This window comes from Trichoderma harzianum (genome assembly GCF_003025095.1).
Source record: "Trichoderma harzianum CBS 226.95 unplaced genomic scaffold M431scaffold_7, whole genome shotgun sequence".
NCBI lineage: Eukaryota > Fungi > Ascomycota > Sordariomycetes > Hypocreales > Hypocreaceae > Trichoderma > Trichoderma harzianum.
Window position 1 is genome coordinate 2,350,733 of NW_020209255.1, and position 23,418 is coordinate 2,374,150.

The 23,418-nt window shown below is 46.3% G+C and overlaps 12 protein-coding genes across 12 annotated transcripts; 9 read left to right on the plus strand and 3 right to left on the minus strand.

The window, feature by feature from the left end:
* The first annotated feature begins 2,729 nt into the window (after positions 1-2,729).
* Positions 2,730-4,443, plus strand: M431DRAFT_509363 (hypothetical protein). The gene has a single exon (XM_024919276.1). The coding sequence runs from the start codon at positions 2,869-2,871 to the stop codon at positions 4,072-4,074; it is 1,206 nt and encodes a 401-aa protein (XP_024774048.1). The 5' UTR covers positions 2,730-2,868; the 3' UTR covers positions 4,075-4,443.
* Positions 4,386-6,555, minus strand: M431DRAFT_509365 (hypothetical protein). Its single transcript, XM_024919277.1, has one exon. The coding sequence runs from the start codon at positions 6,179-6,181 to the stop codon at positions 4,475-4,477; it is 1,707 nt and encodes a 568-aa protein (XP_024774049.1). The 5' UTR covers positions 6,182-6,555; the 3' UTR covers positions 4,386-4,474.
* A 127-nt stretch (positions 6,556-6,682) lies between these two features.
* M431DRAFT_6577 (hypothetical protein) lies at positions 6,683-7,982 on the minus strand (the record flags this gene model as incomplete). Its single annotated transcript, XM_024921692.1, has 3 exons — positions 6,683-6,810; positions 6,867-7,579; positions 7,639-7,982. 3 exons carry the CDS (start codon positions 7,980-7,982, stop codon positions 6,683-6,685), a joined length of 1,185 nt encoding a protein of 394 aa, XP_024774050.1.
* A 2,748-nt stretch (positions 7,983-10,730) lies between these two features.
* On the plus strand, positions 10,731-12,592 carry M431DRAFT_509367 (hypothetical protein). The gene has a single exon (XM_024919278.1). The coding sequence runs from the start codon at positions 10,896-10,898 to the stop codon at positions 12,444-12,446; it is 1,551 nt and encodes a 516-aa protein (XP_024774051.1). The 5' UTR covers positions 10,731-10,895; the 3' UTR covers positions 12,447-12,592.
* Positions 12,593-13,139: 547 nt separating this feature from the next.
* Positions 13,140-14,333, plus strand: M431DRAFT_509368 (hypothetical protein). Its single transcript, XM_024919279.1, has one exon. The coding sequence runs from the start codon at positions 13,163-13,165 to the stop codon at positions 14,126-14,128; it is 966 nt and encodes a 321-aa protein (XP_024774052.1). The 5' UTR covers positions 13,140-13,162; the 3' UTR covers positions 14,129-14,333.
* Positions 14,334-14,449: 116 nt separating this feature from the next.
* On the plus strand, positions 14,450-15,926 carry M431DRAFT_521233 (hypothetical protein). Its single transcript, XM_024920455.1, has 2 exons — positions 14,450-14,500; positions 14,553-15,926. Exon 2 carries the CDS (start codon positions 14,582-14,584, stop codon positions 15,566-15,568), a length of 987 nt encoding a protein of 328 aa, XP_024774053.1. The 5' UTR covers positions 14,450-14,500; positions 14,553-14,581; the 3' UTR covers positions 15,569-15,926.
* Positions 15,927-15,944: 18 nt separating this feature from the next.
* Positions 15,945-16,583, plus strand: M431DRAFT_145709 (hypothetical protein; the record flags this gene model as incomplete). The annotated part of the gene is made up of 1 exon (XM_024912706.1): positions 15,945-16,583. A coding segment is annotated over one exon (158 nt), but the record flags the coding sequence as incomplete, so codon positions are not given.
* On the plus strand, positions 16,226-16,564 carry M431DRAFT_47674 (hypothetical protein; the record flags this gene model as incomplete). The annotated part of the gene is made up of 1 exon (XM_024915497.1): positions 16,226-16,564. A coding segment is annotated over one exon (339 nt), but the record flags the coding sequence as incomplete, so codon positions are not given.
* A 302-nt stretch (positions 16,584-16,885) lies between the features above and the next one.
* On the plus strand, positions 16,886-17,071 carry M431DRAFT_65282 (hypothetical protein; the record flags this gene model as incomplete). Its single annotated transcript, XM_024921683.1, has 1 exon — positions 16,886-17,071. A coding segment is annotated over one exon (186 nt), but the record flags the coding sequence as incomplete, so codon positions are not given.
* A 1,332-nt stretch (positions 17,072-18,403) lies between these two features.
* M431DRAFT_6580 (hypothetical protein) lies at positions 18,404-18,961 on the plus strand (the record flags this gene model as incomplete). The annotated part of the gene is made up of 1 exon (XM_024921693.1): positions 18,404-18,961. One exon carries the CDS (start codon positions 18,404-18,406, stop codon positions 18,959-18,961), a length of 558 nt encoding a protein of 185 aa, XP_024774057.1.
* A 1,208-nt stretch (positions 18,962-20,169) lies between these two features.
* On the plus strand, positions 20,170-22,071 carry M431DRAFT_555819 (hypothetical protein; the record flags this gene model as incomplete). The annotated part of the gene is made up of 8 exons (XM_024921429.1): positions 20,170-20,247; positions 20,272-20,422; positions 20,481-20,596; positions 20,652-20,786; positions 20,858-20,915; positions 20,964-21,218; positions 21,243-21,461; positions 21,547-22,071. 8 exons carry the CDS (start codon positions 20,170-20,172, stop codon positions 21,843-21,845), a joined length of 1,311 nt encoding a protein of 436 aa, XP_024774058.1. The 3' UTR covers positions 21,846-22,071.
* A 227-nt stretch (positions 22,072-22,298) lies between these two features.
* M431DRAFT_483165 (hypothetical protein) lies at positions 22,299-23,304 on the minus strand (the record flags this gene model as incomplete). The annotated part of the gene is made up of 3 exons (XM_024916099.1): positions 22,299-22,429; positions 22,483-23,172; positions 23,232-23,304. The coding sequence occupies 3 exons, from the start codon at positions 23,302-23,304 to the stop codon at positions 22,299-22,301; spliced, it is 894 nt and encodes a 297-aa protein (XP_024774059.1).
* Positions 23,305-23,418: the final 114 nt, after the last annotated feature.

Below are 23,418 nucleotides of genomic sequence, written 5' to 3' on the forward strand. Positions count from 1 at the left end.
TCCGGAGGTTTTACAGATGTTTTTATTTCTCCAGAGTCCTCAGATGGGACCGTAAATGAAAAAATCATAGTCGTTTTATCTAATAGCTAGTTAAACAGGTGGGAGTTTTTGGTGGTTAGGCACCCAAAAGGTGGGGTACCTGTAGATGTAGGAGGGAAGCTTGTGAAATCAGGTATTATTTGGTGGCCTGGGCTGACTGCATGTTTAAGACTTTCTGACAACTCAATAGTCGGAAAGTCTCATCACTTTGGAGTACACATCTGCAATAACGGAACATCGGCGTTAGTAGGCACATATAGTGTAACGGGGCGTCGGCATTATTATTACTTCCGTTACGACCTTCCCTGACTGCATGAAAGTAAGCACGGAAAAAAGCTTAGACCTGGCAGCTGGTAAGGACAGTAGTGCTCTTACAGTATACCCTGTCTGTTGGGCAGGCTTTTCGTAAGTCCCTCCCAAGGATCTAAGCTCGTTGTACCGCCTCTAAGTGGGTTTAGGGCACTTATGCCAGGATATTTGGTCTCTTATATCTCGTTTATCCTTTTATACAGTCCTGTGGTCTCTACTTCGGCCAGGAAAATGGTTACTTCCTTTAGGCCGAACTAAGTAAGCTAGAGCATCTTCTTTTCCCCCTTGCTGTTTATCTGCTCTTTTGTAAGCCCGCACTCTGCCAGGTTCCCACATTTGCATTGGCTGTGTATGCTCTTGTGATTAAAACGCCCGTGGTAAGTTTCATAGTCGCCTGACCTGGCCTCTCTGTTATCAGCAAGGTAGTATTCTTTTTGGGAGCTTGTGCCTGGTTGGTTTATTTATCTCTTCTGCTGGCTTGTCCAGCTATTCTTCTAATTCTAGCAACTGTTGCTCTTTGGCCAGGGATTCTTCCGGCTCTATGCTTTTCTTTTGGAGCCAGTCTACTACCTCAATCTCTTCTACTTCGTTATGGCCTGGGGCCCAGGCTATGTATGTGGTGATGCTCTATTACTGAGGGGAAGTTGCTGCTTGCCTGATAAGAAGGACTCTCTATTCTCTAAAAGCTTCTCTGAGTATGTCACGTAACCCCATAAAAGACTCTACTTTACCATAAGATCTTGCACTGAACTGCGCTGAGGTCAAGAGCTTCTCCAGCGCAGCTGTCGAGATATAATGCGTACTATAATTAGAAGAGGCGGGCCCGTTTGATGGTGGGCATACGACAAGGGGGATATGTACGGACTGCGAGTAGTGTATGAATTACATCGCCTCTCCTACCATAGTAGCTAGTGATACAGAAATATTGCTATGTAAAGTTATTGGTCACGTAAGCTCAGAGTAGGTCAGGTATGCTCTGATCGTAATATTGATTTCACCACGGCGAAAATGGAATATAAGGCGACTTGGTAAGGAGAGGGAAGGCAATACATCAACATCCTTATACATATATGAGTTATACGTGAGCTTCTGCCTTCACATAAACCGTCGGAAGCGCCAAATTTAGCGCCTTGAGCTAAAAAAAAAAAGGAAGAGGTCCAATTCAAGAGAAGAGCTTAACGGGACCCCGAATTCTTCTCTACCTATGGTCGTATGTGCTCGGTGATGCGTAAGTGCAGGCTATAGCCCCAGTAGAGACACGTATTGTTTGGATTTCTGTCAATACTGAGATTTAGTATATCATATTACCTGGTTGTTCATTTCCAGAGTATGATATTGTCCTTTGAAGAAAATTCGTCCAGTTCGTCTAGTGATCCAAACGCATCTACTAGATAGATCTTTGTGGGCCATGGTTGTGAGATTCCAACCGACTCCACCTTTTCGGCCATGTATAATCGAAATGATGTAATTGAGCCTGGTATGCGACAACTAAATTCATGTACTAAACGCCACAGAAGCTCTAATTTATTTTCACAGTTATTCTCTGTCCTGAATTCAGTCTGTATCGCTGATGGAGATCGAATATCATGATGATTACAGCAGTGGATACATATACATGTGGATCTCAGTGTAAGTTAGAACATTCCAACGTCCCTTCTCTTTGTAGTGTCCTCCACCACGAATACATGTACTTACAGTAAAGATAAGAGCCTAAAGGATTATTATTTTACTAGTTGATGTTGACCTTTAGGGTGAAATCTTGCACCTCGACTGCCCTAAGGTCTTATTGGGCCGCATGTACGCTAGGCATGGTAATAGAGAAGCCTGGATACAGGTCGAGGGAATTGATTTATACATCAGCTTGTATTTGAGCTCATAATGAAGGTAGTTGGCATAAAACGAGGATACAAGCACTGCAGTATTTTCAAAGGAGTGGAATTGACCTTTTCTCTCTCTCTTTTTCTCTTTTAGTATCTGCTATTATAGCTACATTTCTCTAGTATATGATGATACCTCTAGAATAACCTGTTAGATTCGCCTCGACCTTCTCCTGGGCTTCCTACCATCGGTCATATCTATCCTGTATTACATCATATTCTTCGTATTTCAGAAAGAGGGGAATCTGGTTGGGTATCATAAGGTATCTATGCCTTAGGCCTTACTGCATTGATGTGCATGTGGTTTGTCATATTTCTCTTATAACAAGAGCCGTACTGGGCACATATAGAGCTAGATAGATGCTTTGACATGCAAATTGAGTGTCTTGGTTGGCGCGCTGTGTAATGTGCTCACTCTCTTGTCCTGAATTTTATAGACTATGAATTAGGTACAATGCCAACGCATAAATGCAGCGATAAGCCCAACGGCGGGTTTGATGCCTGAAACCCCCGAGTTCAGTCATAATACATAAATAAGTGCGGATTAATAACAAGCACCAAGTCTAGAGATCTCTCTACCAGCCAACAGTCAAGTCTCAAACATTTTCCAATCACCCATTCTATACACCATATTTCATTGATCATGGCATCTGCTATTATCAGTGTAATCGGCGGCGTCCTGACCATCGTCGATGCTGTCCAAACAATCCGGGGCTGGGTTGTTGGCGGTGCTCCACAAGTCATCACATTCAGGGAGCTTCAGGAAGTTGTCCAAGGCGAGCACGCTGCCTTCTTCCAGGTCATAGCCCTTGGCCGACTGGACTATCGCTATCGGCGTTTCTATGGTGTTTGGCTCCCGGCCCTCACAAGCATGTCTAGCATAACGTCGCAAAGCTTCGAGTCTGGCGAGGTCCGCGATATCTTCAACAGCATCAAAGAGTCCATCGATGATGTGGACCTGACGCTCAACCTACTAAGGACCGTATATGAAGAGCGTTACAACGTCTTGCACATGGACGATGTCACACGCGGCTTCTTCGCTTCTCTGAGCGGATACGGTCTTCTCTTCCATATGCACGGTGTGTACTCCCAGCTGAACCGCCTTCGACTTGGCGCGGTTGATTTGGAAGACAGACGACTTGTCCTCGATTCCCTGAATGGGCTTCAATACATCTATGATGCTGCAGGGCTCATTGGATGGTTTGGAAATAACAACATCATTCAAAACAAGCGGATGGGGCTTGTCCCCGAGCAAGTGACACACGTCAATTCACTATTCTGGCAGTACTGGAACTATCAGGATCGATATACCCCTCTCAGTAACGTCTCGCCAAACCTTGAACTCTCCGTGGCTAGGCCGCCTGCATACTATGAGCATAACGAGATCAACAAGGTCAGAGACGCTTTGCGAGACCGCAGAGCTAGGGTAGATGAGCGAGTGAGATCCGTTGTCTTCAACGTGTACTCCCCCATATGGTGGAGATTTGATCGAACGAGAACCATTTTGCAGGCGAGAGCTAGAAGTCAAGGGGCCACCCGAGTTGTACCACGCAGGCGACCTGTGCGCTCCATTCGCGGTTCGTCAAGAGCGGCGCTTTTCAGTGTTATAGGGGACAGTATTGATGATATGGGCAATGAGGACGAGGTGGCAGAATTTGAGGAGGGTGTAGGTGGATTCAATGCTGGAGGAGAGCCCGAGGATCCCGATGCTCCAGATGGTGACCCTTTCAGCATCACTGCTCCTGAAGTTGTCTCAGACGCTGAAGAGAACAAGTCAGCTGATAGAAACATAGCCTTGGGCAGCGGTCAACTTGAGGAAACAGCCAAGCTCACAGTCTATGTTTCATAGCGTCTCAATCAATGGAGTCTGTCTCATTGATCAGTGTTGTCGACCCCCTAGTTACAAATTTGCCGCTTGTTATATTCTCTCTGTCTCTCGTGATGAATCTCTATGATGCTCTTTTCTGCGATTTCATCGGCCTATTGTCTACAACGGCTTCCCTTATTAGCAATCGGTCCTTGTGTACTCACAATGCCGCGGATACCTGCGTTCATCATGAGTAGCCGTTGATGAACGGAGATGATGGGGACAATATATGATAAATATATATCGAGTTTCTTTCACCTAGATAGTAGCGGCATTGAAGGTTTAGATAAGATAACGGGAGATACTCGTTGATTCAATCTAAGCGCTCTAAGTGCGCGATATACATTAAGCTCAAAACTAATAAAGTTGATAGAGCGATAAGTCATTGTCCAATCTCCTCTAATACTTCCGATAGTCTTCTGACCCTTTCGCAATCAGCTCCAAGAACAGCGCGAAGACCGTGATGTGCACGAAGATAATATTGCCTGGCGTTTTGCAATTTTCCTTGTTTATAACAAACATCTCCAAACCACTCAAGACAGTCCAACGTGGGGATGTGTGTCTCAATAGCACGGGGCCCCAGGGCTTTCTCAAAACCTTGAAGTGCTCGCTCATGCATAGCTTCAGCTTCGTCGAATCGGCCTTGTTTAGTGTAGAGATGGCCCATGTTATTGACTATTTCAAGTGTTGAAGTTTTCTCTGGTCCTGATGCCTTCTCAAACCCTTGAAGTGCTTGATTAAACATAGCTTCAGCTTCGCTAAGTCGGCCTTGCTTAGTATAGAGCTGGCCTAGACCGCTGACGATTGCGAATGCCATAGGATTCTCTGGTCCCGATGCCTTGGAGCTCTCAAACGCCCGCTCAAGTATATCTTTAGCTTCGCTAAGTTGGCCTTGTGTAATATAGAAATCTCCTAGGCTCTGGGCTGCCAAAAGTGTTGATGGATGCGCTGGTCCCAATGCCTTCTCGTAACCTTGAAGTGCTTGCTTACACATAGCTTCAGCTTCACTAAATCGATCCAGGCTCTTATAGAGACCTCCTAGGCTCTGGGCGGTCATAAGTGTTGATATATGCTCTGGTCCTAATGCCTTGTTGAAACCTCGAAGTGCTTGCTGAAGTGTGGCTTCAGCTTCATCGAATCGATCTAGGCCAATATAGATATCTCCTAGATGCTTGGCTACTTCAAGTGTTAATGTATGCTCTGGTCCTGATACCTTCTCAAACCCTTCAAGTGCTTGCTTCAATAAAGCTTCAGCTTCAGTACATCGAAACAGGGCCATATACAACATTCCTAGGCTGTGGGTTGCTGAAAGTGTTGATGTATGCTCTGGTCCCAATACCTTTTCAAACCCTTGAAGTGCTTGGTTTAATAAAGCTTCAGCTTTATCAGCTTGAAACTGATTTTTATAAACAAGTCCTAAATTAAGGACTGTTTCAAGGGTTGATGTATGATCTAATCCCCATGCTTTCTCTTTCCCTTGAAGTGCACGCTTAAACATAGCTTCAGCTTTATCAAGTTGGTGTTGATCAAGATAGATAAGTCCAAGATTGTTAACCGTGTCAAGTGTTGATATATGCTCCGGTCCCAATACCTTTTCCTCCCCCTGAAGTACTCGTATATATGTAACTTCAGCTTTATCAAGTTGGCGTTTGGCAATATAAACAAACCCCAGATTATGAAGTATCCTGAATATTGATGGATGTTCTGGTTGTAATACTTTTTCAGAGCCATGAAGTGCTCGTTCAAGTAAAGCTTCAGCTTCATTAAGTCGGCCTTGATCTCTGTAGACCACTGCCATATTGCTGACTGTTTCAAGTGTTGTTATATGCTCTGGCCCTAATACCAATTCTCTTTCTTGGAGTATTTTCTTATATATGGCTTCAGTTTCGTTAAGTCGGCCTTGATAACGAAGGGCTTGTCCCAAAGTGTTGGCTGCGTTAAGTGTTGATGCGTGCTTTGGTCCTAATGTCTTTTCGAGCCCTTGAATTACTTGGTTAAGCAAAGCTTCAGCCCTGCTAAGTCGATTTTGATCGGTATAGAGGAAACCTAGTGATTGTAATGGCCGTAGGTCTTTATCTTCTATAAGCATGGTACTGATTAAGTCATAGCATCGATCCGCATGCCCTAGGAGCTGCCGTTGCTTGGACTAGAACTTAGGTTGTTCCTGGTTCGGGATATGAGACTCTACGTAATTAAGGGCTGCGTGCGCTATATTATTGTTAGATTTCTGATTAAGAACGTTAATTATCCAGGAGTGAACGTAAGCATGCACGCTATACCCAGTTGACTTTGTAATCTGCGATAAAGTAGGTGTACCAGCCTGCGCAAGCCCGTGATCGCATAGTAACCCCATTATCGTATGAAAGGGGATTCTGTCTTTTGTCAGATCTTGAAGCTAGTCTAGTTTGTGTGATCGACCGCTCTGCAGTAAGTTATACTATAGGTCTTTACTATTGAAATAAGCCTATTGGTGAAGCAGAAGAGATGCAGTTGAATTTTGCTCCTGAATATGTTTATGTGTGATGTCCTATGTCGTATATAAGACTTTATCATAAGATTCTAGGTCTTTAGTATTTTTGTGCAACTCCACCTAAGACTTTTTATAATCCTGAAGGTATTTGGTGTAATTTATAGGCACTTGTCTTAGGTAAGCCCCAGCTGATGCAAGGGCAAGAGGAAGCCTATTAAGCCGCTTCGCAAGATCGACAGCTGCCGGATCTGTTGCAAAAAGGTTAGTTCAGTCTCTTCTTCCTATAAGAGCCAGGGCGACATACCGTCAATTATATTACGGCCCGAGTTTGAGGCTAGAATCTCTAGACAATCATCGAGACTTTTCAATTTGCTTATTTTAATCGGCCGTCCTAACTTCCTTGACGATACTCGACTGGTTATAATAATGGTGCCATGGTCGGCCTTAGGAAAATATTTGCGAATATCATAAGACTGCGATCTCACCTCCTTCTCTTGGCCCCTGAGATTCATGGAGACAGTAATTTGGCCAGAGATACCCAAGAACTCTTCGTCCTCAGTATGAGCGTTATCCAAATCGTGATAATCATAGTTATCATAAATAATCAACCATGATTTGTTGGCAGGCTTATCTAGCCACCTTTTCACTGCATTTAGAATAATGCTTTGATCTTGGCTGTCCACAGCAGTCTGAATGTAGGTTACTTGCTCTTTCTGAAGGATTTGTTCTGCTAATCGGGTGAAGCTTTGATTTATCGTTGTTTCATTTCTCGCCTCCAGCCAAATCTTCGTGGAGTAGTGTTCATGATGCTGCTGAGCATACTCAAGTGCCAGCTGCGTCTTGCCTATACCTCCCAATCCATGAAGAACAACAGCCCGACGACGGTGGGGCCGAACTGTGGGCTGAAGAGCCTCTTGCATTTCCGTAAGCTCTTCTTTTCTTGCAATGAACTTTGAAATTTGACGAATTCCGGGTAAATATGACTGGAGATCGAAAGCAGTTGGTTTGATAGATGTCCTTGATTGAATGTAAGCTATAAATGCGACAAAAATTCCCTAACCAGAGCTCACGCTTACTCCTCTTCTATCTCGGTAGGCATGTGGAAAAATAACCGTCTGGCATAAGCCGCAGCCGCCGCCGCCGCAAAACCATGCCAGTTGTTGTTCTTGTGGGAGTCGCAGTAGTCGGAAATGCCTTGAATAACTAAGCAAGGGAAATCGGCAAGTGCCCCTGCGGCCTCCGTCTTAAAGCATAGGAGGTTGTACTTTTGTGCTAAGAAGTCCCTCTTCTTTGCATCCTTGATCACTAGCTCCCCGGATGCTATCGTGCCTTGATGTACAACAATAAAATACTTATCGTCTTCTTCCACTGGTTGTTCGATCCGCTGCTCCGGGTTGCAACCTCCTTTCTCGCAATTCATTCCTATCTGTTGGTGGTTGTAATCTGGCTGATAAAGATGATCGTTTGCGATGCCTGGGAATTTGAAGTGCTGCAAACCTCGACGTTGCGACCGGATCCTCTGCGTGTTCTCCTAAATGGGATTATTGTCTGACCTGCTTTGTTCTATAGCTAAAGCTTGTACAGCGTTCAGGAACGCAGCAGGCGGGGGTATGAGAGAGCCGGTGCGCTTAATAAAGCCATCTATTGCCTTGCCGTAATTATATTGTATTGCTCCAGAGTGTTCGCCAGTCGGCTTACTAACGACTACATACCCTAGTTGAATTATTCCGTTGTCTGTTTCTACCGGCACGCCACCGCTAATGCCAACTAGTAAACTATATCGAAGTTTCTTAAATATTATCCTTATTTGTGTAACAACTACCGCCGTAGAGCAGTTGCCGGTTTAGGGAAGGCCGGCGATTACAACATTATAGCCATGGATGCTGCTGAGCTTGTAAACGTTGTGGTCGGTAGGGGATTGCTTAAGAGGCTGGTGTTCTTCATCTAGCATCTCCATCGCCGCAGTCTGTTTAACTTCTAGGGGACAGATCTATCCCACTCGATAGTCGTCGGCTGCGAGCTTTTTCAGGGACATCGTTAGTGTTAGCCAGACGGCGATGAGATTACAGCACTGGAGCTTCGGACGTATGTGTACGCGTTGTTGAGTAGATGGGTAATTAATGATTGGATGACCAGAGGGGATGGTAGGGATTCCCATTTAAAAAAGTCACCTCTATAAGCGACCTCAAGCCGGGAGAGGTTGAGGCTCTTTGGCCGCGCTCCAGGCGCCAGCCTCGTGAGAAGTGCATATCACCGGTTAATTAGATGCACTAGCGTGACTTGAAAAGTGCATGGAATTACATAGCATTGAAATATTCTATAGCCAATAAATGCGAAGTTTAATGATATGGATGCCGCAGCTATGCAGGTTGGGTAGTATAGGAGGACTTGTGGAGGGTGGAAATCCTTCTGCCTTTTTTTATGCCTTTTATCCGGTATCTACGGAGTAGAGCCCACTGGGCAAATAATTGGCTGGCCGTACTCCGTAGCCTTGTTTTGGCGAGCCTGATGGCTTGGCAAGTTATACATGAAATGGTGCTGCAAACTAGGCATCAATATCACGGCCTGAGCCGAAAAGAAAGGAGATGCGTATTTGTTCGGTAGACTTACAACAGGAAGTGGGCGTGGGACTTGAAGAAGAAGAAGGAAACAAGAAAAAGAAAGACAAGACAAAATTTTGGCGGAGTATTACCTAGCAGGATGTATGTTCAAGCTTGCATATTAAAAGGGAAGAAAGGAGTGATGAGTAGGTGTGTATGTGTGTATTCCCGTAGAGTCAATGGGATGCCTTGTCGCTTGAGGCTCAACGCTGGCCCGGTCCTATGCAGCTCAATCCTAAAAGAGAAATTCGGCCGACTGCAAAAGGGTGGAGAGGATACAGCGCGTGATTGTCCATCACCATTAGCGCAGAGTTCCTGTTCCTCTGAAACATGGATGTGAGGCTATATTTAGAGTCTTTGGCGTAGATAGGTCTCTGCTGATATATATGGTCCATCATAGCGGTCGCGTATCTACGCAGTGATCAGTGATGAGTCTTAAGAATATCATCTTTATATCTGAAGAAATTAGATGGAGCAAATGTAGTTCTTATTAAACTGCTGCTGCGTGGGTACAACAGCCTGTGGCCGTAGAGCACCAATGTCTTAGCCGTTGTAACCATTGTTGTATGTGGTTGATCCCAAGAAGCACATCTACGGAGCAGTTAATACATCGTTGATCTTGGTATTGGCTTAGCCTGGCATGACAAGAGAAAAGAGGTCACAAAGCTTGTCTTAAACCAATATACACGGTGAAGAAGGAAAATGAAGGACGTGTGGCTGCATTTTTAGAACACCTGGGTGCAAGAATCAAAAGAGATTGAACGGCGGTAAAGAATACGAAGAGATTGCATATATTCTAATGGATATTGTCGTATGGACTGATGATAAGAACACTGACATTAAGTTCACTAGAAAATGTGGTTAGGGAAGTAGCCGCAGAAAAGGCCCGGCGAGAAGACGTTCGATGACGAAGAAGATGATGGATCAACTCGACGCGTGCGATAGTCAAGGCATTTGTCAGCCTTGGATTTGCTTGAACGTTGCTTGTATTAAAGTTTGTAGACAATGCAAATTCGGCCTTCGCGTTGGTTGAGTGGACTTGGTACAAAAGCTGCAGATTTGATACTGTGGTAAGCAGTCAGATTACAGAGTCCGTAAAGAGTCTTGATTGAGTTACCGGAGATACAGATAGAGTAGCACAAAAAGACAGATTGGTTGAATAGTTCGCTAGGTGTTGATTCTCCCCCGAGGATTCTGTATAATTTGATAGTCTTCTCAAATATTCAACAGGGGCTGATTCGGCAAAACGGCGCGTGCAAGCAGTTTTAGACGGTGCGCTGAGTCGGTCAGTGACTCACACCCGGAAATACAGAGTCTAGCGCCACACTTCGAAACCGCTTGCAGTGGTGTTGTGACCCTCGCAGTAATCATATCAAGGTTTTACGATGAGTTGACTCCTCAACTTGATGACTCTTGCTGTGACAATGGCGGAAATTGTCTCAAAGAAGCAGTCCATTTTACTCAGGAGACCATCATATTGAGAGGATTATGTTGGTAACACTCTGCATAGCCGAGACTGAAGGATTAATTACTACGACCTTTTAGGTTGGTCTAGCTTCCAACGAGATGCGCTCTGTAGCTGGCCGGATATAAAAACTCAACATAGAAGGACGATTCCAATAATTTAACCTGGTGGCCGTCCCCGATTCCTGACGAATTGACAAACAATTCAGCACTCCAACAGAGAGCCACAGGAGTTGTAAGAATAATTTATTAGCTCTTACACCTAAATGATGGGGGCCAAAATCCTAGAAACAAGCCGGCTGTACCCGTCCTCCCGTCAACAATCGCCCATCTCAACCGTATTATCCATTCTTGATGCCACGGTTGTTCGATTCGCTCCTACGGGAGCCATCTGGATCTTCGACAATGATTCACCGACTGAGATCGTGGGGAACCTTAAAGACTCCTTTACCAAGACGCTAGAAGCTTTCCCACAATGGGCAGGCCAGCTTCAGTGGGCGCCAGTCCGCGACAACGGCTCCCACGGAGAGCGTTTCAATCGGCCGATGATTACCTATGGCTTGGATTCAGATCCTGGCGTGGAATGGAACGTTGTTCAACTGGACTCTTTGCCAGCATCAGTGGCTCCAGAACCACCCAAACGAGCCTCCGATGAATTGTGGACAGAGAACTTCCCTCAATCCGATCTCATGATCTCGTCAACAAAGATGGCTCTATATGACCTCGATACATTCCAAGGCCTTCCCAGCATGATTGTACAGGTCACACTACTGGGTACCGGCGGCTTTGCTGTGGCCGTGAAGATGGCCCATCCACTGGCCGATGCCCATACTCTTATGCTTTTCATGCGTCGATGGGCGTCCATCTGCCGCGATGAGCTCACGAAGCAAGACCTCACTAAAGATCTTGCGCATCCCGTCTTTGAGCCAAACTTGCTAGACTCCAGAGCCGCCGGCGACATTGACGCTCCGGATAGTGATCCAGAACTGATCTCAAAGGCTCGCTCTCTTCCTCTACATCGGCATGACTGGTGGGATACTACTGCCGGAAATCTAGCAGCGCTTACCCCGTCAACAATAAACTCTAAACCGAAAGATGCCGCCCTTTTACGAAAGGCCATGATGTCGCCGGCATGCCCACCTCCGTGGGAAACCTGGGATTTTTCCAAGTCCGTTACAACTGCTCTCATTCACTTCACGGGAGATGAGCTGGAGCGACTCAAAAAGTCGGCCACTGGGACCACAGCCAAGGTCTCGCGCCTCGATGCTCTGCTGGCTCATGTCTGGGCAGCTATCAGCCGGGCCCGCTCACCATTATTGCAAAACGACGATGAAGTCTTCTTGGACTTTACTATCGGAGTCCGCGGACGGGTTTCGCCGGCCCTCCCAGACACCTTTGTCGGTTCACCTTTGGTGCTAACACATATTAGCACTCCTGCGCGGAACGTCGGGGCTTCCGATACCAAAATTGGCTCAATAGCCTCACAGATACGTACATGCCTTGATCGGTTCACGCCTGAGGCTATAGCAGCTATACTTCATGACGAAGCACATGAAGTCGCGCCTCAGCGTCTATGGAGATCATTTCTTGGCACGAAGCACACTCTTGTCACTTCGTGGGCCCGGCTTGGAGTTTATGATATCGATTTTGTAGGAAGCAGTTTGCGCCCACGTTATGTACATGCCATTATGTCCCCATTGGATGGTTTGTTGTGTGTGGTGGATAGCGGGATGCTTGATGGGGGCTTGGACGTTTCACTGTCTCTGGAATCAGAAGTTTTGCAGAGGTTTTTGAAAGATGGCAGGTTGCGAAACTTTTAGATTCTGAATTATTGGAATATCGGAAGCCGATACCCTGGCTCCAATTCCGAAGGCCTGGGGTGCACAAAATAGAGGATATGATGCTGAACGAAATTGCTTGACAGGATCCCGTATAGTCTAATGCACAATTGACACCCTGATAGGAGAATGACATGGTAAATCTCTATCAATCAGTCATCTTGTGACCGGCGATAGCTGCCATAATGATGTATTAGCTGATACAGCATGGGTATGCGCCAACCCCCAGCATTCAGCCATAAAAGCCTTCAACTTTACCCAAAGCACCAAGTTAGTGCCATAAGCTTGCAACCTTATATATTTTCTGTTAAACCAAAGGCACTTGAAATCTCAATGTCCATAGTTCGAGGTAGTCATTCGTATTAGTATGGTTTTTGGTGGCATATCGCATTACATCAAGCCTCAAAGATAGGAAGAATATTGGTCCCTTGCTAATTATGTTAAGAATTTATGTAAGGGCTTTCCAAAATACATGGCCCATTTACCAATGTAGACTCAAAATCTCAAAAATCATCATCTGTGAGTTGTATTACAGATGCCGCTTCGCCACATCTGCATTGCTGCCCAAAGGTGCCAAATATGCATGCCGTGTAACTTTCTTCACCAATTAGGCCTAAGGTAAGAAGCAGCTCTTCACAACTCATGTTAGTACTCTTTGTGCTTTTCTCCATCTATCTCGTTCTATAGTCGTATTCGTCATGACGACCGCAATTGTAGAATCTCCTGCTTACGGCCAGAACTATCTCCGATTCGAGAACTATACAATAGGATGGATATGTGCGCTCCCCGTGGAGGCTGAATGTGCTTTGTACATGTTGGATGTTCGGCATCGTGGCATATTTCCTTTTGTCCATGGCGACGATAATCAGTACGAAGCGGGCCAAATTGCTGGCCACAATGTGGTCATCGCCTCACTACCAAAGAAGTCAATTGGAAGTGTCTCTGTAGCCACGCTTGCTTCCCAAATGCGCCAGAGCTTTCGAAACCTACGGTACGGATTGATGGTGGGCATCGGGGCTGGGGTGCCTGGGCGGGCCTTGAAACCCGATATTCGTCTAGGTGATGTTATTGTGGCCTCGTCCTCCGACCAGTCTATGGGCCCAGTAGGCGTCATAGGCTACGAGCTTGGGGCAGAGACTGTCAATGGTTTCATCCGGAAAGGTTTGCAGCCCGAGACGCATCGACGTCTAAGAACTGCAATTGAATCTATCGAGAGAGACGCGCAAATGGATGACTTTCACCACTTTTTACAACACCTCGATAGTCTCCAGAAAAGAAGAAACGGCCACAAGTTCCTATATCCAGGAATGGACAAGGACAGATTGTATGTGGGAGACTATACGGACGACTTGGTAGAGCGGCTACCGCGGCCCTCCCAGGATCCGGTTGTTCATTATGGCCTTGTCGCGTCGGGTGATAAGATTATAAAGAATGCGGCACTCAGAGACAAACTAAGGGATCAATATGGTATAATCTGTTTTGAGATGGAAGCAGCCGGCCTCATGCCCATTATGCCTGTTGCCGTCATCCAAGGAGTCTCCAACTATGCAGACTCTCGCAAGAATGACGGGTGGAATGATTATGCTGCCGCAACTGCCGCCGCCTATGCCAAGAGTCTCCTGCTCAAAATTGGTCCAGAACAGCCTCTATCCCTCAGCAGTTAGTCTCTCAATTTCCTTGAACGACTCATACCTACAACATAAGAGATTGAATTCTTCTATAAGGATATGCTGGCTAGTGGGGAAGTCGAGATGGGTAAGGTATTGTGATGAGATCGACGAATAGAAATAGGGTCGATGCGACATGACTATGTTCGTTTTTGGAGACAGACCACTAGGGCCTTGAATTTACACTTCTTTTCTAATTCCCCTCTGAGTGTTATTTCTCATGATGACAAGTCGCTGTTGCCTCATTTTGTTCTACAATACCAGGAACTTGTGACAAGCATTCACCAAGTGATAACAAATTGCTAACGCGTGCCCTAGACAATGTCCCCAACTATGACTCAAATTTAGTGTTAACAAATGAGAAAGAAGGTTGACCTCCTTTCCCCTTGCGGTATATATCATCAATCACTGACCAAACTAGACTGCCTCCACTCTCTTGTCTTTCAAGACATGCTCCTTCGTCGGCAGAATATAGCCCTTGATCTTTTAGGCGCGTGCGACTGGATATTTGAGAACTCGGAACTCGTACAGTGGCGAAGGCAAGACGACTTCAAAAAGCATAATGGTGTTCTTTGGATCAAAGGAAATCCCGGTGCGGGTAAATCCACGTTGATGAAACATATCTGGGCCAACTGTGACAAATTATTTGCGGATTGCTTCATCGCAACATACTTCTTTAATACTCGAGGCCATAGCCTCCTTGAAAAGACTTTTTTGGGTATGCTTCGCTCACTATTATATCAACTTCTGACCACAGACGATGCGGTTTATCAAGGATTTATTACAATCTTCAGGGAAAAACAAAAAATATACCGAAGAATCGAGTGGCACGAGTCAGAGCTTCAAGATTTTCTCTTCCTCGAAATGAGGCAGTATCGATCTCGCCGTCTGCTCTTTATCATCGACGCGTTGGATGAATGTACTGATTCAGACAGGTTGAAGGTTGTGGAATTCCTCGAATCAATAAGCGTCAACTCTGGCACAAATCTTTGGATCTGTCTATCCTCCCGACATTATCCCAACGTCACTATAAAGAAGAGGCTTGAAATCGTCGTGGAGAGATCAGATGAGCACCGCAGAGGCATTGCAAAATACATCAAGAGCAAGCTGAAACAAAAATCCTCAGAGATTCAGAATCGTATCCTTAAGAAGGCCGCTGGAATTTTCATGTGGGTTATTCTTGTTGTCGCCAAGCTCAACGAGGCCTATGATCGTGGCCAAGTTGAAGTTGCAGATATGAGGGAAACTCTTGATCAGATACCAGGAGATCTGGAAGACCTATTCCAGACTCTTCTAAATAAAGATGACGGAAATAAGCCTGAGATGATGCTCATGCTGCAGTGGGTTTTGTACAGCATGCGACCTTTGAAGCCAGAAGTGTTATATTTTGCTGTGAGATTTGGAACGACAGCCCGAAACGGCAAAACCAGAAATTGATCCACGGCAACAATTGACGATATGGGGCGGCGAATCACTTCGTCCTCGAGGGGCCTTATCGAGATACGTGAAGGGGCGGATGTTGTACAATTCATTCATCAATCTGTCGAAGACTTTCTCGTTCGATATAAGAGGATGCAAAAGATAGATCCCACATTAGGACAAAATGCCACTTTTACAAGCCATGACCGTCTAAGGGCCTGTTGCTTGGAATGCATTACCACAGATGGAGCGGACGATAACACAAAAAGCTCTCCCTTCCTTCAGTATGCCTCGAGGTACTTGCTTGATCATGCTGAAAGAGCACAGACAGAATGCGATGTGAAATGGCTACACAGGCCGCATCTTTGGTTTGAACAGTGGAAAAGAATTCTCAGCAGCTCTGAGGAGTACCCGTTTCTAAAATACGACACAGGAGCCGGGCTGTTGAACGTTTTGCTTTTACGTGGCTATCATAACCTTTTCAGGATTGCATTACTTGGAAACGGAGCTGATATCAATGCACAAGGTGGACTTTTTGGCAACGTATTATAGGTGGCAATAGTCAAAAGAGAGGATACAATTGCGATAGAACTACTGGAGAAGGGAGCTGATATCAATCTAGGGGGTGGATTCTTCGGCAATGCACTGCAAGCAGCTATATCCAAAGGGAGCGAAGAGATCATAGAAATATTGATCGAGAAACGAGCTAATGTTAATGCTCAGGGCGGAATTTTCGGGAACGCCTTGCAGGCAGCTGCGGTCAGGGGAGACACTGATATCGTGGAGCTGTTGCTCAAGAACGGAGCCGATATCAATGCCCACGGTGGCATCTTCGGGAACGCCTTACAAGCAGCCGTAGCCAAGGGAAATGAGAAAATCGTGGCCTTACTTCTGGAGAAAGGAGCCAACATCGATGCTCAAGGTGGCATCTTCGGCAACGCATTGCAAGCAGCTTTAGCGGCGAGACATGAGAATCTAGCCCTAACGCTTTTCAAAAATGGAGTTGATTTCAATGCCTCAGGCGGTATCTCCGACGTGGTGCTGCTTATAGCTGCTGCTTATACACAAGGAGATATTGTGAAGACTCTCCTCGAGAAAGGAAGCATCAAACCAACGCTCTCGTCGGACATGACGGATATCGACCTCGAATGTGGACCGGCTCTCATATGGGCAGTCAGGAATGGACATGAAAATTTAGTAAAATGGTTACTAAAAAGAGGAGCAAATGTCAACGCAAAGTCTGGGTTTGGAAAGATAACGCCATCGATAATACGAATCAAGGCGCAAAGGGGCGCGTCCGTTCATTTTGACAGTGGAAGGATAGCGCTGCACTGTGCTGCCAGCCAAGGGCATGAATCGATGGTGAGATTGCTCCTCGATAATGGAGCAGATGTTATGGCGAGTGATAATGCTGGACGAACAGCTCTATCCCTGGCAGCCAGCAACGGGCACGAAGCGGTAGTGAAACTGCTATTGGAGAACGGAGCTGATATTACCGCGAAGGATAATGCTGGACGAACTGCATTGTGTCTGGCGGCAGCCCAAGGGCGGACTGCAGCGGTACAGCTGCTGTTAGAAAATGACCCAAGCGCAAACTCGCAAGCTATGTTTGAAGTGACGGAGATCTGGAACCAGCCCTTCCAGAGTCTGAGCATACAAAGTATATCAGTCCATTTTGCGACCCGTGGTGCACGCGCAAAGATACAGATTAAGAGTCTTGTTATGAATGGCGGCTCGCTCTATTTAGCAGTAACCGGCGCATCAGCTAGGTTAGAGATCGGGAACCTCATCATGAACGGCGGTTCGCTCATTGCAAAGGTAGGCGGCGGCGACGCTAAGTCTAAAATCGAGACTCTCCAGATGAATGGCGGTATGCTGCATATAGAAAGCTCTGGTGGAGGTGCCAAGTCCAAGGTTGAGAAGCTTGAGATGCGAGGTGGTTCACTCTACTTAAACGCAGATGGCGGAGGCGCTGGCGTGAAGATTGGGATTCTAAAGTTATCCGGTGGTGAGTTCAGCTTAAATGCAGATGGCGGTGGTGCTGAAGTGAACATTGAGAGGCTTGAGACAAGCGATGGCTCATCTACACTGACTGGAATGGAGATGGTTCACATATCTAATGGGAAAGGCCAAGAAGTCCTCCGGGGACTATACGGGGAGCTTCCAAATGGGCGGAAGATGATACATGAAAAAACCAGCACAGGGGCCGCGAGCAAAGTGCCGGAGGGTACACGTCTGAGCATAGGGGGAGGACCGACACCACTTCATATGGCGGCCGAGAATGGCCACGCTGAAACTGTAGGGCTTCTTCTTGCGAATGGCGCTGATTCCAACGCAAGATGGGGTAAATTATCACCCCTTCAATTAGCTGGCAAGAACCTCGATAACCCCGTCACACAGCTGTTAGTGAGGGGCGGAGCGCGTGTGGAAGAAGATGATGATAGCGACGAATGGACGAGGAGATTCCGAAGAGGGCCTTTCTTGCCGTCACGCGAAGGACGGTCACCGTCCAGTTCATCAACGTCCGGTTCATCCGTGACGAGAAGATCACCACCACGACGGCGTTTCTTGCGATCACGCGAAGAACGTTCAGTGTCCAGTTCATCAAAGTCCAGTTCATTCATGACGAGAAGATCACCAGGACGACGGCGTCTCTTACCGCCACGCGAAGAACGGTCAGTGTCCAGTTTGATCATGAGGAGAAGATTATCAAGGCAGCGTTTCTTGCGGTCACGCGCAGAACAGTCGACGTCCAGTTCATCCATGACAAGAACTATTGGTGAGTTGTTTCTTATAGTATGCGGGTCTAGCCGTATCCAACATCACATCTAGATGAGAGAACCTGTCCCAAAAATGCATTTTGTGGAACAACATCTAACGGTTGGCGAAGAATTAAGAGAGTCCGGCGAAGAATCCAACCAAGAATCTGTTCCGGTATCCGACCAAGAATCTGATCTAGAACTTGATCAAGAATCAAGGGAAGAACTAGGGGAAGAATCCGACCAAGAGTCTGATCAAGATTCTGATCAAGAGTCCGATCAACAGTCTGACAAAGAGTCCGATGAGAATTTTGATGAAGAATCTGACGAGCCACTTGGTAAACCATTGAGAAAACCATTTGGCGAGCACTTCGACAAACAGTTTGACGAGCAATTCAACGAGCAACATGGCCGGCAACTCGATGTGCAAACTGATCGGCACGCTGATGTGCAATCCGATGTGCAATCCGATACACAACCTAACGAGCAGCTTGATGAGCAACCTGGCGAAGAGCCTCATGAAGAGCTTGACCCAAGATCTAACGAGCAACTCAGTGGACAATCTGGCGAAGAGGCTACAAAACAGCGCCTAGAAAAGAACAAAGATGGAAAGAGGTCCTGTCCTGGCTTTGAGAAGTGCTTGTTAATGTAGTATTTGTCTATAGAATTTTCTGATAGAGTAAACTCATGCCAAACCGCCTCCAACTACTGTTGAAGTACCAGTCTCACCAATAGAATATTATCCTTTTGAGGACGCAACATTGGCGAATAGGCAATAAAATGTGACTAGACTAAGTCTATGCACAGTCGACGGAGAGTGACGGAGAGGATTACCTGCTTAGGTTGGATGAAGCGGCATCTCAATGGCTCCAAATTTTTGGCGCGTCTAGTTTACCCTATGACAATGGTTCTCTCTTTAACTCAATATCTCGTAGTCATAATAGTTAGTGTTATGTACCCCAAAGGTAGAATGGAGCAAAGACCAGTTTACAAAGGAGTCACTAGGTCCTGAAATAGCCGATTGAAGACGTCAATTGAATGTATTTCCGAGGATTCCTCTAAATAATACAAGTAAACATGTGTACCTGTAAATACTCAACTGCAAACCACTCTTGTATCAATATTCCTATTATATCTTCTTCCTCTTCGAAACTTCGCAATACCTGCCACTGTGGAAATATACTTAGTATGCTTTATAGTATTATTACAATTGGTCATAAGTAATCTAGGGGAGGCCTTGCCCCCTAGCCATGCCGCCTTGTGAGCTAGCTATTTGCGGAAGTTGACAACTGCCTCTTTTATATTACTCCTTAGGACAGATCATAACGACAATAGCCTTCAAATACAACGTCTACCTCCAATAGCGTAAGCGAACTCCATTTTCGATTATTACACCACATACTGCAAGGAGAGTTTTTGTAGAGAAAGACCTAGAGGTTATCATAGACTATAGGTTCCACACACGGAATTAACACTAGTGATCAGCACAAAACAAGCATGAATTATAATTATTAACTTCATTAGTGAGGTTAGCAGGCAATAGCATAAGCCTCCCTCCGCAAGCACCTTCAATGAAATAGTCCTGGTTCTGAATTACACCGCTGATCCGCGTATTGGCATTTCGCAAACCGCTCTCGCCCCTTTTTCTAGATCTCGCCAGCTTTAGTGCTGATTCTGATGTACACCGTTGATCTAGTTGTTGGCATCTCACAAATCGCTCTCGCTCCCTTCTGGACCTGGCTGGCTGTTTTCGGCGGAGATGGAAACTATAAACATTGATATAAGGTGCTTTGCATTCGCATTCAAGTAGATCAAGCAGCTTCAACTACACTCAGGTATTCAAGGAGTAATCTATTAAAAATGCACTTTCAATTGAGCCAGACTGTGGCGTGCTTGTCGTTTATAGCGGGAGCAAATTGTCTCAGCACTCCTCGGTCCGTATCATCTCAGCATGACCTCAAGGGAAAGCGTTCGATTGAAGTTCGAGACGGCGTTACCCACACCGTGTTCGAGCACCAAGAGACTGGAGCAAAGATCGACTATGTAACAAACTCTGGTGTCTGCGAGACAACTCCTGGTGTGAACCAGTACTCTGGCTATTTATCTGTGGGCAGTATGTACTGTATTGAGCTGATTTGTGATAAGATTACATTGATTAATAGGTGACGCAGCAAATATGAGCATGTTCTTTTGGTTCTTTGAATCGCGAAACAGCCCCGCCACAGCACCGCTGGCTTTGTGGTTGAACGGAGGACCGGGATGTTCATCCATGATTGGACTGTTTACGGTACAAAATTTCATCTCTTTCTTTGTATATTTCAAGACTGATCAGAGATCAACAGGAAAACGGCCCTTGCACTTTCAACAACGTCGAGGGAAACACGCCAGTGCTGAATCCACACAGCTGGAATGAGTACGCCAACATGTTATTTGTTGATCAGCCTATTGGCACTAGATTCTCGTTTGGAAGCGAAACTGTCAACACGACCTTTGCTCTGCTCCGCCTGTTTGGACCTTCTTGCAAGCCTTCTTCACAAACTTCCCACAGTACGAATCTCGTGACTTTGGTATCTTCACAGAGTCATACGGCGGACACTTTGGACCTAGTAAGACTACATCCGTCATGACCGGGATGTTTTGACTGACCCAGCTAGGAGCTTCTGAGTATATCCAGTCCCAAAAAGCCGACATCGCCAGCGGGAAGATTCGGGGTCAAATGATCAACCTGGTTGCTCTGGGAATTAATAATGGATATTATGACTATGAGATAGCGGAAACGAATTTCCCCAAGTTCAGCACCAACAACAACTATTACCCATTGATCAACAACAGCAATGCCTTGGAGTACATCTCGGAAATTGAATCACAGTGCCTGCCTGGCGTATCAAAATGTTCGCCCTTTGAAGATGGCCACTTCGATGACTGCGTGGCAGCGTTTTTACCTTGCGTGGCGATCGATAATAAGTTTGGCCAGTTCTTTCTCACCAACTACTCCACCCATGATATCAGACAGCCCGCTCCTGGGAATTTCCCACCCGCGACCTACATTACGTACTTGCAAGGTCCGGCAATTATGAAGAAAATTGGTGTGAATGTGACCTACTCGGAATGTTCCAGCGACGTGGCGAACAATATTGACAACCTTGACGATGGTAATTCTCTCTTGCTACATCTCTATTCTAATATTCCATCTAACGTCGTTCAGGATTAGGCTCGTACCTACCCGCTCTTTCAAAGTCGTTCAATCTGGCGTGACTACAGTTATTTGGGCGGGAGATGCTGATGCTGTTTGCGATTGGTTCGGAGGATTTGCAGCTGCGAATGCCATCCAGTACCAGGATCAAACAGCCTCCAACCAAAAGGTGGTAGCCAGCTATACAGGAAACGGTGTTAAAGGAGGAGAGTTCAAATCCGTTGGTGTGTTGAGCTGGTTGAGGGTATATGGAGCTGGCCATGCAGCCCCGGCTTTTCAACCTGAGCTAGCGCTCCAGGTGTTTAAACTAAACATGATGAAGACGGCTTTAAAATCGACTTGAGAGTATTTGGCATACAGATCATATCTAGTCATCTATACAGTATTCCCTGGAAAATTTAAACCTCAGTTTTCTTTTTTGCACTAATCGTGAGGGGCCCTTCGCCTGGATCTGTAATTAGATGTAGGTTCAATATCCCTAACGCAGCCCGGCCCGGTGGTAGGAATTCGGCATTTGCCCTGGCCCGCAGCTAAATCCCCACGGTTCCTTTGCAATTAGAATCAATCAGGCCGTAATAAATTCCACTAACCATATCTGTGGACCAAATCTCTCATAACGTCAAGGACCCTGTTAAGCTTATTAGCCGCCAAACTAGACAGTAGGCTGAGAATACATAGCCTCACTGTGTGCGAAGTGTCTCGTTATCAACAAAAAGCGCTGATACATGGGTGTCAAACCTCCTAGCTTGATATCAGCTACGTATATCAGGAAGAAGGAAAAGAGTTTCTGAGCGTCTCACAGCCTATAGAGGTCTAGGCGGCCTTCGAAATCTTCTTCCGGCGGCGAAATCTGGGTGAATGTGTTGTAGGCAGCAACGTACTCATCCCCAAACCTATTGCAAGCCGGTCGCCACTGGCCAAACTCATCTATTCAAGTTATTTAGCATGGGTAACCGCAAGTGTTTCGTAGGGGGACGTACATTCGTTGTGCGCGAAGAAGCAGCACGCATCAAAGACAAGAGGCTGGTCGCCGTCGGCATCAATCCCTGCATTTGCGTACCAAAGGTCTCCATGAATGAGTGAGGGCTTCACTACTCGACCGTCACTCTCGAGAGGCCTCAGGAGCCTCGGGATGACCTTTTCGAACAGAGCATGGGAGAGGACATCGAGCTCCTCACTAGGACCTTTCCTTTCAATCTCCAGGTCAAGCGCCTGTCTCATGGACTTGGCGAAGAATACCTCCCAGCTATCTTCCCATGCCACAAACTGAGGTAGGTTTCCTGCGTAGGTGGTGATGTGGAATCCGAACTTGCCAGTAGGCGATTCGCTTTTCTGGTGCAGTGCTGACAGAAAAGCGGCAAATTTGTAAGGGTCAGGCATATCGTCAGTCATTTCTCGAAACTCGCAGAGGAAGAAGTGGGTGTCTGCGATCGTCTCATAGGTGCCGCAAGCGATGGGTCTTGGGACAAATTCAGGCAGGACGCTGTGCATCGCGCTCATTGAGTGAAATTCACCCTTGGTCATATTCATGCCTAGTTCTTTCGAAATGACCTTGACGAAGAAGGATTGCGGTGTACCATCGCGGAGCCGAACATCGACGCGACCTGTCTGCGCCCAGAAGCTTACGCCGTGGTTCTCAGTGGATGTGACCTTGCATCCTTCCGGCAGTTCTTGGGAGGCAGTCAATATGAAGACGATCTTGTGAGTTCTCCAAGGGCTTGTGGCTTACCCCTCAACAAGGCTGGGTCTATTTTGGTATTTCCCGCCCCGAATTCAAGGCCATCTGCGCCGTTGTAGTTCATTTCCTGTGTCAAAGAATGTGCGGAATTTGTTCAGCGTCCTGCTAGTTGGAGATCATCCGGTTCTCGGAGACACAGGGTTTATTTATAGGCGGCGTTTCTGGATGCCCCTACCAT

Coding starts and splice junctions, on each gene's coding strand:
- M431DRAFT_509363 (XM_024919276.1), top strand. CDS start 2,869: ATGGCATCTGCTATTATCAGTGTAATCGGCGGCGTCCTGACCATCGTC.
- M431DRAFT_509365 (XM_024919277.1), bottom strand. CDS start 6,181: ATGCTTATAGAAGATAAAGACCTACGGCCATTACAATCACTAGGTTTC.
- M431DRAFT_509367 (XM_024919278.1), top strand. CDS start 10,896: ATGGGGGCCAAAATCCTAGAAACAAGCCGGCTGTACCCGTCCTCCCGT.
- M431DRAFT_509368 (XM_024919279.1), top strand. CDS start 13,163: ATGACGACCGCAATTGTAGAATCTCCTGCTTACGGCCAGAACTATCTC.
- M431DRAFT_521233 (XM_024920455.1), top strand. CDS start 14,582: ATGCTCCTTCGTCGGCAGAATATAGCCCTTGATCTTTTAGGCGCGTGC.